At 38.9% G+C, this 16,006-nt stretch overlaps 1 protein-coding gene across 2 annotated transcripts in view; it reads right to left on the bottom strand.

The window, feature by feature from the left end:
- Positions 1–1,444: 1,444 nt before the first annotated feature.
- SPOCK1 (SPARC (osteonectin), cwcv and kazal like domains proteoglycan 1) overlaps positions 1,445–16,006 on the bottom strand; it is a 537,859-nt gene continuing 523,297 nt past the window's right edge. For both annotated transcript variants that reach the window (XM_017867845.1, XM_017867846.1), the window contains 4 exons: positions 14,500–14,721; positions 11,054–11,116; positions 5,428–5,565; positions 1,445–4,945 (listed from right to left, as the gene is read on the bottom strand). In XM_017867845.1, the coding sequence (XP_017723334.1) occupies positions 4,755–4,945; positions 5,428–5,565; positions 11,054–11,116; positions 14,500–14,721 (614 nt within the window). In that variant the 3' untranslated portion in view covers positions 1,445–4,754. The remainder of the gene's footprint in view (positions 4,946–5,427; positions 5,566–11,053; positions 11,117–14,499; positions 14,722–16,006) is intronic.

The raw sequence follows: 16,006 nt of genomic DNA, 5'->3' as shown, positions 1-16,006 counted from the left end.
TGTTAGTCTTGGCCTTTAACATACTAACATGGCATCCATGAAGGTGCAACTTTAGGAGAAATGTGGGGTTTTACCTGCTGATTTGAGAGGAATTTGAAGTGTGTTCACAAACGCCAACAACTCTTTAATGTACCCTTTAACTACCTCAGAGACTTTACATTGGTCCTTGTTCTCCTGCTTAGTTATTTTGCGGATTTATGAAGCAACTTTTCTTGAACTGTCAATCTGTAAATTGTCTGTAAAATTTAGTCCAGAGGGTAAAGGAATGGAATTATTCATAAGATAGTTTCTACCTCAGCTCATGGAGAAATTACTCACTCAGGGTATAATTAAGTCGTAGACACACTGGCCCAAAAGTGGATAGAGGGGAAACGGAAATAATTTGTGTTCCAGTTTGGGTGCTTTCTGATGTTTGACAAATATGTGGTGTATTCACAAAGAGAGGAGACCCTAGGGTCCCCATCAAGGGAAGAAAGGTAAGTTGTGTTGTTTTTTTTGTTTTTCAGAGAATTGGAGAATAACTGGCTGGGGAGGGAAGGGATAAGCAGAGTTTAAAAACTTTAAGGTTGTAAACAGGATGACAAGAGTGAAATCTGATAGGTAAGGAGTAAAGCTGGAGCCTGAGAGAGGCAAAGGCAGCCAAGAGAAAGGCTCCGGTGAGTGGTTGTAGACCAGCGGCTCCAACCTTTTTGGCACTAGGGACGGGTTTCATGGAAGACAATTTTTCCATGGACCAGGGGTGAGGAAGATGGTTTCAGGCTGATTCAAGTGCATTACATTTGTTGTGCACTTTATTTCTATTATGATTACATTGTAATATATAATGAAATAATTATATAACTCACCATAACGTAGAATCAGTGGAAGCTCTGAGCTTGTTTTCCTGCAACTAGATAGTCCCATCTGGGGGTGATGGGAGGCAGTGACACATCATCAGGGATTAGATTAGATTCTCATAAGGAGCATGCAACCTATATATCTTGCCTGCGCAGTTCACAATAGGGTTCTCACTCCTATGAGAATCTAATGCCACTGCTGATCTGACAGGAGGCAGAGCTCAGACAGTAATGCAAGTGATGAAGAGTGACTGTAAATACAGAGGAAGCTTCACTCACTCACCTGCTGCTCACCTGCTGCTCACCTCCTGCTCACCTCCTGCTATGCAACCAGGTTCCTAAAAGGCCACAGACTGGTTGGTATTGGTCTGTGACCCAGGGTTTGGGGACCCATGGTCTAGACTGAGTAGCACAGGGCATGCATGTGCCAGGGGTGCTGCAGGCGCCAGGCTAGACCACCGGCAGGCAGACCTCCCCACCACAATCAGAAGTCCCGACAGAGCCTTATTAGCTATCCCGTGTCTGCTCATACTATTCTGTAGTGATTGCATGTGGAACATGGCCTGCTGAATGTACATTCCACCCAATGAAATACAAACACTCAAATGTTGCAGACAAAGTAAAATTTATTGAGACAGACAGAAATGCACCTACTCAGGACTACAGTTAAGCATTTATTATTAACCAAAGAGTTGTGTTCACATTCCAGATAAGTCTACGTGGAAAAGCATTCAGAATTTACTAGGTTTTTGCTATGTCACTATTTCATCTACAATAGGGACAACAAACTGACACTCAGGATTTGATGGGCTCTCATTACAATGCTATACATTTAACAGGGACAAACATCAGTGACTTTGAGAAAAAGTTATAAAAAGACCAAAACCACCCACTGTAGAACGGGCTTTTGGATGTTACTGTACAGTGTGGTCAAGGTAACAAGAAAAAAATGCGGGTGGCATCCTGGGATGAGCAGTGGGGGCAGACCTGGACAGACACATTGTCATTTGCCGCTGTGGGTAAGAAAATGGGCATAAAGGAGGAGAAAGAGATACAAAACCTCCAACTCAGCAATAAGGTATTCTTATGCCTAGAATATTGGTAGAAACAAGAATACCTTCATAAGCAAACAACTAAACAGGGTGGAAGAAAATTCTGGGATTTAAGTTGGATACCAAGGAAATTGTATTAAAAGAGTTGTTTATGGAATAAGAATAAAACTGTTCATTAAGAACTTTTCAAAAGTGAATTAGTGAGGATTCAGCTTAATACCTGTATCAAACAAGGGACTAGTTTATCACCATATTATTTTTATAATCAGGATTTTATGTGTACTTGGTCACTGTACAAGTGACTCCTTGTCACTACTACAAGTGGACTTTTCGGAGGACTATTTCCAAAAAGAAGAAAGCAAACATTCTACTTCTAAGCATAAGGTAACTCATTATAATCTTTAGTACTCGTGGAAAATATTAAAGATCTTTTAAAAATCTAATGCTGTCATGTCAAAGTGAGGCATGAAAAGTATTACTAATGTGGCTCCATCGATTTGGGGTTCCAGTCTGATGAGGGCTTTTATTTAATATTTTGATGAATCAAAATATCTTCTTAGAATGTCTCTGAAAATGGCATCTCATTGCCTTACTGGGAATTGTCTATTGAGCACTCTTCTCCATCAAGTTAATGCTAAGGATCTTTAAGTGTCATCTTAATTTGATACTTGTCATAAGATAATTAGGCAAATTAAAATCAGTGGTTCACCCTGTTCCTAGAAGTTTTCTAAGTGAAATCAATTTTCAATTTTAATCTCTTCTCTTGTACATTTTCCTAAGCACAAAGCAGATAGTAACAATGATTTTCTTTGGTGATCTAAACTGAAATTTTATAATGTCTTGATTTTTAATATACTTTATAGTAATTTTGTTACAATTAAGCACCTGTTTTCTAAATTATCTCAGTTTTGTTCAAGACAGAAAAGAATATTGAAACAAAGGTGATGGAGTTGAGATCCCAATACAGAGTTTGCCTATGATCTGTCTTCCTACGGGGAAAGTAAGTACAAAACCTCAGGGTTATTTACAAAGCCAAAGGACTTTGCTATATCAAGTAGTTCGTTTCCTATCTAAGACCAACTGTAGGTATGATGCCACTTTATTCAGCCAATGCAAGGATTGGAACATGCTAATTTAAGGTGAGTTGGTACATCCAAATGGTCAATCTGGGATGGAGGATTGGTCAGCTGCCACTGTGACCATGTTTTGGTTGAACATATTTCTGCTTGAGTTTACGTGGCTTTTGTGTGGACAGGCTGAAGTTGATGGGGAAGGCAAGAGATAGACATGTGGGCCAGAAAGGCTTGCTTGGGTGGTTGAGTCTGATGAGGGCATCCTGGTAGATGAAAACCAGATGGAGCAGGAGCTTACAGACTGGTACTGAAGGAAATGGGGGAACTTCAGAGACTACTGTTTGGTACTTGTATCTGGGCCAGCTTGATAGGGAGAGAAATCCTAAGGAATGTAGGGATGATGACCCTACCACATTTGGAACTAGACTCCAGTGAGTTTAGTTAAAACAAACAGTATGGTGAAGAACTTTCTTCGTTAGTATCTTGTCATTTGTGGGGAGTGAGAGGGGGACAGAATTTGCTCTTAAAAACCCAGGGTTTGCTTCCATGTGCTATTATGACATTCTTTGTAGGCCTCCATTTGGGATTGAGTGGTTAAAAAAAAATCTGTACAGCTTTTGTGCCCTTATCATGATTTGTCAATAGAAAGGGAGTAAAAGCAAAACGTTGAGTTCAGAATTAGAAATTTTCTTCTCTTAAGGAACACCATAGTACTCTCTTCTCAGAGAACAGGGGATACGTGTGCATGCCTTAGAAAAAGCCCTTGAGTAGGTAAGGAAGAAAGGAACCTATGGCATACAGGATTGCTGCAGCCAAGGCGGCTTCAAGCAGAAATGAAAGAGATGGCTTGTGAAGCTGCCCGTGTCGTGTGGGAGTCACATGGCTTCTGTGAGCAAAGTGATTTAGGCAAACGGAGGTTTTTTCTCAATCAGAGGCTTTCAGTAACTCTGCTGATGCACAGAGAAGAGACCTCCTCAGCCTGCAGGCTACAAGAGCCAACTGTTAGTGCAAAAAAAGACTTTGATACAAATTTCTTATTCTAGAAATTTTGTTCCAGGTCTGGATAAGCTGACAAATTTATCATTGTTTTCAAGTGAGTTTTAAGATACCCAAACACTTTTCTGAGAGGTATGTGTGCAGGGCACACACACACAGTCTTTATGCATGTACAGAGAAGTATCCAGACACCAATTTTTAATAAAATGAATCCCCAAAGGGAGTCTTGACTGAATTAAGGCTGTTGTTTATAGGAAGCCAGATATAGTGATGTGAAAAAAATGAATTAATTTTTAATAATAAACACCGGTAGCAATGGGGGCAGGGGGAAAAGGTACAGTGTGGTGTGTTTTTTGTTTTTCACGACATCTACAGGACACAAGAAAAGCACTTAGACACTGTAAGGCTGGGAACCATGCTGTAATAACCACCAGTGTGGGTAATCAAAAAGGGACTTTGACGTTTAAGAGGGTGGGGGCTCCCTGCACTGTCAGAATTCCACATAAATCACATGCTTGTTGGAAAAATCTCACAGGAAGGAAGGAGGCTCTAATTAAGTCAGCCATTTCCCTATCCAAAAAATAAACAACAAAAAAACACAACACCCTTTCTCCCATACAAACATATGCAAAATCAGAATCCTCTGGGAACAAGCAGTTGTCTTCCAAACCTTAGGTCGGGTATAGAGAGCAACAATGGAGAAGAGACCTTGGTGCCTTGGAGTCTTAGATACAAATGCAGGAATAGGAAGTGACTTGCAATTTTGTGCAAAACTTGTGTCCTCTTTCTTGTGGGCACTACCATATGTACCCGACCTCATCCTCTTTGTCGTCGTCCTCATCCTCATCATCCTCTGTCACGGCGCGGGTGTGCACCCTCAGCTTCCCCTCTTTGTCCTTTGGTCCCAGCTCCCGTTCATCCTCTAGGTCATCCAGCAGGACCACGGAGCCGCCACTGCCAAAATCCCCTGAGGTTTCCTGCTCCTCTTCTGAAAGATTGAAAAAAAGAGTTGAGGTTAGTTTCCACTTATACCTCATGACCCACGTCAGGGGTTCCTTTGCATGTAACTTAATTGTAGGGTAAAACCAAGCAGTTTACTTTCTGAAAACAGGAACATCCCTGCCCCACTGAGGTGAGTCTTCAGGGCACAGATTACAAACTGTGTTCTCATAAGAGCCCTAGAATTCTTGAGATGCTCTTACCAACCCTAAATGAGAAGTGAAGGCAGCCTAAGTTGCTCTTTGCCTATAGCAGTTCTGTCTAACTCTCTTCTCTGTTCATAATGAGTTCCTGTCACTTGCCAAGCTAGCTACATGTGAGCTCATGTGATTTCAGGGTTACTATGCCTCTATTATAAACTTAATGTAGACTGGAGTTACCTCTCGACATTTTTCTGCAGAGATCCTTACACAGTGAGGACCCACAGGCCACCCAGGTTGTTGTGGGGCTGATGCAGGAGGCCTTACTCACCACAGCTCACAGCACCCTGTTTCCTGGAGCCAGCCAACTCATTCCCATATTTGTCCACACACCAGCATTGCCCTGTGCTGCCATGGCACTGTGTGGCTTTGTAATAGCCCTCCTCGTTACACCGAGGTATGAAGGCCCCTGGGGGAACAAAAGGTGCAACTTTAATCAGAGACATGCAGAGATACTCGGGGTTAATGCCCCTCAATACAGGGAAGAGGGGTCACATGTCAGAATATCTGCTGCAGGGCCAGCAGCAAAGGATGGGGATGAGGCCCAAATGCAATGAGCTCTAAGGATGTCAGTGTTTAAATGGGAATGATAATAGCTATCATGTATTGAACACTTCTATTCTGGGCACTGACCTAAACCATGCTTACATATGTAGGTGTATATATACATATGTTTGCGGAATCTCTTATTCCCACAACTCTAAGAGATACATACCATCATTACTTTTTAATATGAAACTGATGTCTAGGAAAATTAATCTTCCCAAGGCATCTACTAGTAAATATCAAGTCCAGCATTACCAATACTTTGCCCAACCACATAAAGTGACTCTGTGAAATTGTTACAAAACTTCTTATATGCATTAACTACTGTACTTGGTGCTGACTAGTAACAAATGTTCTATGAACAACACCAGTCTGTGGATCACACAGTTCCAAGCTATTCCTTGTCACTGTCTTCTAGCCTCTAAGAAAGAGGTAATAATAGCTAAGTGCTTTACTTGCATTATTTCATCAAGCCATGCCAATATCACCATAAGGTGTTGCTATTACTCTCTCGCTGTTTACAGGCAAAAAAAAGTGATAAACTGGAGTTAAACAATTTGCCCAAGGTTAAGCAAAATTCCTTCTTTGATTAGTTCTGATTTTTCCCTTTAAATCTTGAATGGGTACTACTCTTATTAATTACATTTTTAACATGAGAAAATCATATGGTTTTTATGCTTTATATACTTTTAACAAGATGGATTGCTAGTGGCACAAATTTACAAGTATGTTACTAGGTGATTGATATGGTTTGACTGTGTGTCCCCACCCAAGTCTCATCTTGAATTGTAGCTCTCATAATCCCTTCGTGTTGTGTGAGGGACCCTGTGGGAGGTAATTGAATCATGGGGGCGGGTTTTTCCCATGCTGTTCTAATAATAGTGAATACGTCTCACAAGATCTGATGGTTTTGTAAAGGGCAGTTCCCCTGCACACGCTCTCTTTCCTTCTGCCATGATTGTGAGGCCTCCCCAGCCATGTGGAACTGTGAGTCCATTAAGCCTCTTTTTCTTTATAAATTACCCCAGTCTCGGGTATGTCTTCATAGCAGTGTGAAAATGGACTAATACAGTGATTGAGGCATATAATTTTGTTTTGGTGTTTTCTGCATTGTTTCTATTGAAGTTCCTAATTCATAAAATGATTCAGGTAAGCTCTAGATTTTTTTTTATGAGAATCTCTCTTTTGAAGAATTTGCCCATAAAAATATCTTGAGCCTGGTGCCCATTTTGAGGGATGAAAGTAGCATTTTGATTAATTTCCTGGTTTTGATTTACTTGGGTCTTCTATTACCAAAATTTGGCAACTGATAGTATCCATTTCAACTAGGTTTTCATAATTGTTATAAATTGACTTACAGCAGTGGTTCTCAAAGTGAGGTTCCAGGACAAGCAGCAGTGGCACCACCTGGAAACCTCTTAGAAATGCAAGTTCTTGGGCCCCACCTGAGATTTAGAGAGTGGGGCTCAGCAATCTGTTCCTTTATTTAATCCTCCAGCTAATTCTGGTACACACTAAAGTTTGAGAACCACAAGTTTACAATATTATTCTATGAGCTTAAATCCCACTTTTGAATTCATGACACTATTTGAGCCTTTGCACTTCTTCATAGTGTCAAATGTTTGTCTATTTCATTAGTTTGTTTAGAAAATTGTGTTGTTCCTATAGTTTAATTTCATTTTGATCTTTTTTTATAAATGCATTTGAAGCTATGAAGTTTCACTTTAGTTGCTTCCCATGTATTTTGTATACCATGCTTTCATTTTCATTCATTTCTAGATATTTTATGTATTTTACTTTACTTCATATTTGATCAATATGTATTCACAAAACCAAATGTATGGGGGTTTAGTAATCTCATATTTTACTTCTATTGTTATTGTGTTGTGGCCAGTAAGTTTTATCTGTGATCATTTATTTGAAATTTGTTGAATTTGCTTTTGTGGTATGGTCTGTGGCAGATGTTTGAAAGACTACATTCAATGCCAAGATTCAGGAATACATATATAAGTGTGAATGCTAACAAGTCTTTGTCTACTTGAACTGTAAGTTTCAAGAAGAGAATGCCAAAGTTTCTGAAGACCACTGTGGATATAATTCCCCCTTATAGCTCTATTCCATTTTAAGTTATGAGTATAGTAATGTGCCACATAGTGACATTTTAGTTAATAGACTGTGTATGTGACAGTGGTTCCATAACAACACCATATTTTTACTAATCCTTTTCTATGTTCAGATACAAAAATGATTCCCATGGTGTTATAATTGCCTGTAGTATTCAGTACAATAAAATAATGTACAGGTTTGTAGCTAGGAGCAATAGGCTACACCATCTAGGTTTGTGTGAGTACACTCTATGATGTTTACACAATGACAAAGTCACCTAATGACACATTTCTGAGGACCTATTCCTGTCACTAAGCAAGGCATGTCTATACAGCAACTGGTGGCAAAATATAGTAAAAGGGATATTTCAGCAAGATGATTGCATTATAAAAAACAGATTTGCTTTGTCAGATATTAATGTTGTTTAAAAAAGAGTATTTATCCTCATTTAATTTCAACTTTCTGTGGAATTATTTTGTTATAACTCTCCTTTAAAATATTAATCAATAATAATATTTTTGGCCTGTTCACACTTATTGTGATTACAGAATTTCTGCCACCATATCTGTTTCCTATTTACCATTTTTCCTGCTTTCTATGGAAATCAAGTTTTCTTTATACCTTTCTTTCATAAGTTTAAAACCTATATATTCTAATATTCTTGTGGCTACTCATTTTCCACGGAGGAGCATAGTCTTTCCTAGTAAAATCTACATTTAGTCCATATATATATTTTTTTTATATATTTTTTTCCATGAACAAACTAGAAGCTTAACACATTCTTACCACCAGTTTCTCACTTCCCCCAATTGTCTGGAATTTTAATTCTAGGTTGCTATAAAACTATTTTATTGGTCTTCTTTATTTACAGTTAGCAGCATGTCATTTCTTTTTCATTATTGCATCTGAATAATTCTTTCTGGGATCATTTGTTTGGTAGAATAAATCCTTTAGTGATATTTAAGTGAGTCTGTGGCTAGTAAGCTGACTGAATCTTAGATGGTTTCAGAGTATCTCTGGCATCACACTTGAATGATCATTGGGATAAATTTAAAATTGTAGGTTCACAGTTATTTCCCCTCAGCACTTTGAAGACAGTATTTTCTCTTAAGTCAGTGTCGCCAACAGTAAGTCTGATGTCAACCTGATTCTCATTGTACTGTGGGTAATTTTTATAACAGTTTTTAGTTTTGGTTTTCCTTACAGGGTGTGTGTGTTTCATGAGAGTATGCATCTTCTATGGAAGATAATCTGGGGGGGTAACACCATCTACATCAGCCTCCTGAAAATAGAGGCTCCTGCCTACCACTGTATCTTTCTATGCCCTAATTTTCTGATTTGTGTGAGCTTGCTCACATTTTCAAATTTGCCTTTTATTTAGTGGAACAATCCCAGAATAAAAGTGTGGCATGGGAGGGACAGATTGCTCCTATTTTGAATCAAGACTTAAACCCAGACCCAGCTGACTCTAGGGTCTAGTCTAGAACATGCTACTCACCAGGCTATACCAAGATGACCATATTCTTAGAGATTAAATGAGACCATGAAACACCATATCTATCACTTAGGAAAGGCTGCTGATGCCACAGTTAGAGGCTTAGTGGTGCCCACCCTCTCATTAAGGAGTGTATGCCATTGCATGTTATCCCCAGTTTTCAAAGAGCAGTAGATAAAAAAGAAAATGCAGATGCTGTCAGTAGCCCAAAAAGAGATTTGTGAACAGATAATCAAGGACTGCAAAGAAAGAGAACATGTAGAGAGCTGGCTCCTCTTTGGACCAAAAAAAAAATAGAAAAAATGGGCTGAGCTCCTGGGTTGGTAAGAAGCAGGTGCTGCTCTAAATCTACAATGTAATAATTATAGCTGATAATAATTTGTTTTATTTGACTCTGTATACCCCTGAATATATAAAGAATTTGTAAGCAAATGGCATTTTTTCTGAGTCAACTGGAGTAATCTCCGTAAGTAGGAAATGTGATAAAGCAAGCTTTAAAACAAAATGGGGTTTATCACAGGTGACCCTTACCAATGAGGCAATGTATAAGATATCTATACTGCATGCAAAGAATGTTTTAATAAACAGCAATGTACTAATTCTTCAACTACCTGCGGATCATAGGTACGTCACTCAAAATAATATCCACATGGAGAAATGAGATCAATAAACACAAGTCCTTGCACTGGAAAAACCTATGGAGGAGGGATCCAGCCACTTTGCCTTCAGACCAGAAATATATCTCTACGTCCTTTTACTCAGCAGAAGAATGTAGGCCCAAAGAGTTCAAAATCATGACAACTTTGGGGAAGTCTACATGCATTTTGAAAAAGCTCAAAAAATCCTGAGAAGAAATCACCAGAATTCATAGACTGCCTACATTTGACAATCTGCAAGAAAACTTGCCCATTTCCTTCTCTATTCATTTCCTTCAAATGAATAGAGAAACTTCTGAAATGGCAGACTGCTTGGGGAATGCACCTGCCTCTGAATGCTTCACAGGAATAATTCTGTATTACTGTGTTGCAGCTGACACTTTTTAAAAGCAAGGCAAGCAAAGCAGGCTCTTCCTTTCTTCAGAAAACCAATGAGAATGGCCAATGTTTCTATGACAAATGCCAGGACTTCCTCCACGTGCTGGAGAAGGCAGGCTTGGAGCTAACAGGGACACTTGGAGAGGCCTGCAAGATGCACATGTTAGGGGAACACATATTCACTCAACCCACTTGCTTCCGTGGTGTCCAAAGAGCCTGCACACTTTCCTGGAGGGATTAGGTGAAGGTAGAAATAGGTTTAAGCACATGCATGTCATTCAACCCTGTCTGATAAATTCTGAAGAGTACAGCCCATCGGCCTCCTTCAACAGACAACCCTATCTGGGGAATAGAGGAAATGCTGTAATTTTTAGACTTTATAGTTTTAGCACTGGAAAGAGCACTTGAGAGCACCATTCAATGATCTTACTTAGAACGAAAAAGCCAAGATTTGTTTTAGCCTAAGATCAGGAAGGAGTTAGCAGTGGGGAAGGTGCTGGACTCCAGACCTGGCCGACCTCTCTTCCTGCTGAAAGAACACATAGCAGTTCTCAACCAGGCAGTCCTCTGTTTATGTCCAGCTGCCTGGGGTAAAACAAGGCATTTCTTTCATGAAACACTAGCCCTAATTGAATAACCATTGCCAAGCTGATCATTACAAGGGACATGGCTGATTTAATGAGTTGTTTAAACGAGTGGCAAGAAATTGTACTTACCCAACAGGCTTTTCCCCTTGCTCAGCTTCTGAATTCTGTTCATTTCATTCTGGCAAGGGAGACCTAAAAAATAATTTCTGAAAGTCAGCTTCCAGATGGTATGGAGTATAATCGCTAATGATTGACTTCACTCTTGATGTGAAATGTAGACAATGACACACCTGGGAGTGGAATTGTTCCATATGCTGTTGCTATGCAACAAAACAAATTTGGGCCATTAGTGTTAGTAATTAAAAAAACAAACCTCATACCACAATGCACTTAAAATAGTATTTGGGGGCTACTTACATTGTATAGAAATTTTTCTTTCTAGCACCAACTCAAGCAAATACCAAGTATCTAATAGGTGGTATAATCGACTTTTTCCTTTCTATCAGGAAGCAAGTAATCAGCCAAGGCTTATTAGTGGGGAAGTGTTCTGAATCCACCAACCAAAGGTGACAAATACTTATGTAGCCTAGGTTTTGCTGTAGAAAAGGATGGATAGGAATGGTTACTTCAGACCTCATGGCTCACTACCCCCAGGAAAGTAAAACACATGCTTTGAAGGACAATATGAAGACACAGAAGAGATCTGGAGAGGCAGTGATGAGACTTTAGGCTCTGCCACCTCCTAGCTGAATACTTTGAGCAAGTCTCTTCACCTGTCCCAGCCTCTGGGTCCTCAGCGACAAAATATGTGTCATAGAAAAGAAGTTAGTTTTATTCCACGCAAAAGGAAAAGTGACCTCATTCATTCTTCAGAGTTTTACCATAATTTGCCTTTGCAGACCTTGTGGCTCTGGGAGTTCTGCTATTTGTTCATGGTTCTCCTGTCCTTGGCAGAGGAGTTCTGGTTCTCTGAGCTCTTATCTTTGGCTGATACTGCCTCTTTCTGCAGGCCCCGCACTTGCATATAAAGTATCTAAGCAACTATTTACAACTCAATGATACCTGGTCTTGCTGCTTATTCCATGAGAGAAACTGCTTGTAAAATACATTTTGTTGACTTCTTGTTTTAAGATGCTTTCAGAGTAAAGGAGAAATATATCAACTGAAAACATCAAAGGAAAGGAGAAGCAAATTTCATCTGGATTATAAAAAGTAGCATTTCCTGGATGCTGTGCCACAGGTAGGGGTTCTGGCTTTTAGCAACTGCAAGAGTAAGAGCAGTCTATCCTGAGAAGTCCCATGTGGCCAGCTCTGGCACTGTTACCTTCAGGCAAAGCATTAACACACAGACTCTGTGTTGTAAGGAAACCAGGCTAAAAATCAGATGTTACAATATGAACTCAAACCTAAAACTATCACTAGGCCTAATGCTGAGAATCACTACAAGTATTTACACGACTAAAATTTTTAAATAGTCATTATTTTAACATTGATTTTAGGTACTAACAGATGTAATTAGAAAAGAGAAATGAGGTATAAAATTGAAAATGAAGAGAAAATTATCACTATTTGCAGATGGTATGATTGCACACCTGAAAAATCTAAGCAAACTGACCAGAATAACTTATAAACAAAACGAGATTTTAGTAAGGTGGTTGGGAACAAAATTAATGTTGAAACAACCACCAGGGAGGGAATATAATGCAAAAAAAACCCTGTTTCATTTACAACGGTAACAATAAAAAATACAAGGGAAGTTAATAATTGTTAGAACAAAATTTAAAAATGTAACACCACTGGTTGATAGATCTTGTTCTAAAACAAAATGATTCCATATTATACTGCTATTGATTTTATTTGATTAATCTAATTTTGCCTGATACTTAAAATTACCATAGGAATTGTTTTAATTGGATAAACTAATGCTAAAGTTCACAGAGGGAAAGAAACATACTAATATCCAGGAAAATTCTAGGAAAACATTAATGGCAGCAAAGGATGATTCTAAAACGTATTATAAAACAACTGTGATTTAAAAGTCTAAAACTGATTAATAGTAAGAACAGAGTATTCAGCAATAGATCTATAGATAGATCTAAATACAGATAATATAGATCATAATATAGATCTAAATATAGATCAATAGATCTAAATATATATTATATATAGCTATATTTAATATATTTATATAATATAGCTATATATTAAATATATAAATATAAAATATATTATTTATATATTATATATATAGCAACTGAATGACCATCTCCAGGGAGGCTGGGAGCCTACTTGACTGTGTAATACAGAATTTAAGTGAACAACAAAAGTCTTCCTCTTATGAAGAAAACATAAGAGATAAAGTGAGAAATACCTTTCTAAGCTTTATGGCTTCTTAGAAGCCATAAAATATAGAGAAGCTTGGCTATCTTAAAATTTCTCCCTAACAAAATGCATGAACTGTAATTTGGGAAAAAATATTTACAATACCTATGACCAGAGAAGTTCTAATTTCCTTAAAAAACAAACACACAAGAACCTGATAGAAACAATATACAAAGAACATAGAGACATTTCAAGAATGTTTCATATGTACAGATGTTCAACCTAAGTCATAAATCAAGAAGCTTGGTAATGCCATAGAGAATAGGTATTCTCATATATTTTTGGTGAAAGTAAAAATTGTTACAACCTCTTTGGAGGTGAGGTCAAATGGGAAATATTGCTCAAATTTTAAAAGGCACATGCCTTTTGACTAGTAATTTTAAGAACATATCTTGAAATCTCATGCACACTTACTTACCTTTCACTGAATGCTCACGTTTTTTGTTGTGTGTGTATTGTCTATGCATCCGTAACTTAAATACTTTCATATTAGCAGCAGTCTTCCTTTCCTGGCAGTAAGATGTGCCAGCTATGCCTGTAGTTGTATGTTCTCCCGATGTGGGCCAGTCTCTGCTGGTCCCATTAACTGTGAGTGCCATACTCAGTTGAACCCCCCCCCCCCCCCCCCCCCAGGCAGAGGGAGGTAAAGTCAGAGCATCTGCCACTGGCTACCTGTCCCTACTCTGAATCTCCCAGCAGGCCGACCTGTTTGACTTTGGGTTATATGAAATATCCCAGTATCTTTTCTTCCATTCTCCAAATCTTGTCTCTTTTTTTCATTAGCTGGAATTTATTTATAACCAAAATATCCTTGTCTAGGACACTTAGTATAAATCTGAACTTATCCTAGAGAAACTGACAAGTGACTTTCTCAATGAGAATGATATTCATTGTCTCTTACATTTGTAAGGTATTTTTTACATTGAGAAGATTGTGTAGTAAAGGTTTCTATACCCATTTTATAGAGGAAAAAAACAGACAGTTGAGAGACTACTACTCTTGGGTTTTCTTGTATACCACATTAAAAGCAGAAATAAACTGGAAGAAATGAGACTTTGGGCCTGGCATTAAATGGAATGAATTATTTATTCTCTGGCTGTGGCTCTCTGCCCACTTCATAGACATATGCAGTCCTCCTCTGCTCCAGCAAGGCTGCCCTGGGCTAGGGACCCCACCCCTCCATCCTACCTTACCTCCAGGCTTCTGGAAGCAGTAGCACCACTCATTGTTAGACAGCTTGCCATCCTTGAAGGAGTCACAAGAGTTGAAAAGAGGCTTGATACAGGGCTCGTACTTATCCAGGTAGATGGCATTGATCTCCGAATGGTCAAGCAGGAGGTCATAGTTCATGTCCAACTTGTTGAACATCCAGCCCAGGGAGTCCTTGCAGATGGGCAGGATGCTAGTGTCAAACCCTGCCAAGCAAAAGGCACATCTCAGCTGCCACCAAACCTGGTGCTTCCCTCCCTGCTCACTCCCCAGCTTCCTGCCCCAAGAAGCTGCCAAGGCCCACCCGACTCCTCTCCTGAGGCTGTTTCTTTCCCCGCATACGGATTTAGTGGTTCTCTAGAATATTTTGTGTTTCCTTGTGTTGTTTTTAAGTGAAATGCTTTAAAAGTCATCATTTGAGGAAAATATGTTCTAAAGGGGAAAAAATCCCCAACATTAACGTATCTGTGACATAAATCTGTGTTTTCATTTGCTTAAAATGGGGTATGCCTGAAAGAAACAATAGAAACATGGTGAGTGAGAGGTATAGCTTGTGGTACCAAAAACTATGCTTTTATATTTCAAAAAATATTGGAAAACCAAAATAAAATATTTTTAAAAGGATAGCAGTGAAATGAAACAATATAGCATAATCCAGAAGCACCGATTGCATCCCAGAGGCCCTTTAAATCCAAGCAGTCTGAACATTAATGGCAAAACAAGCCAGGTGCCTGCCTCTGTTCCCCACGCTTCTCTTCTGCAGTCCCCTAAGGAGATCCATGAGATGGAATCCAAATCAACTCAGACAATAATTTCTTTCTTATTTCCCTGGGGGAGAAGAAGTTGTTTTCTTAAAGAATTATTTGTTTCCACAATGGAAAGTGTATGCACTAAAATAATAACACTTAGCTCAATACTCGGGATATTGAGTCTACTGTAGACATGCCCCAGATTTAAAACTCATCGTTTTTCAGAATCAAAGGTGCCATGCAATCTCAGGTTATTCCACAAACTGGATTTCTAGGGCTAGTTGTATTTTTCTGGAATACCAATGATAAAAGTGAATGTCTGTTGCTATATAGAAAGCATGCTTCTAAGCACTTTGTACTTAATTTTCTCACTGAATCCTTGTAACAGTCCTATGAAATGGTGCCATATCATTTCCACGGTACGGATGAACAGATGAAAAAAATAAGACTCCAGGTCATACAATTGTAGAATGGAGATTCAGACCCCAGCAAGCTTAATCCAGAATCTACATATTCTCAATGACTCCTCTGCTAGTTTTCTGCCTGATTTGATCTTCCTGTCCTGAGGCCATCCAGTTGGCCTAGAGTGTCATGTTTAGGGATGGGCGGTGCAAGGGGAGCCTGATGGTGTCAGTTGCCCACAGCCTGGTCATTAAGTTTCTATGTGCATCACTAGGAACCCTTTCTTAGTGAAATGGAGAATACAGTAAAGTGCACCCACTCTTTTTTTTTTTTTTTTTTT

This window comes from Rhinopithecus bieti, unplaced genomic scaffold (genome assembly GCF_001698545.2).
Source record: "Rhinopithecus bieti isolate Rb0 unplaced genomic scaffold, ASM169854v2 scaffold_4475, whole genome shotgun sequence".
NCBI classification, from domain to species: Eukaryota; Metazoa; Chordata; class Mammalia; order Primates; family Cercopithecidae; genus Rhinopithecus; species Rhinopithecus bieti.
Note: the sequence above shows the minus strand (reverse complement) of the source record. Positions and strands in the feature narration are given on the sequence as shown.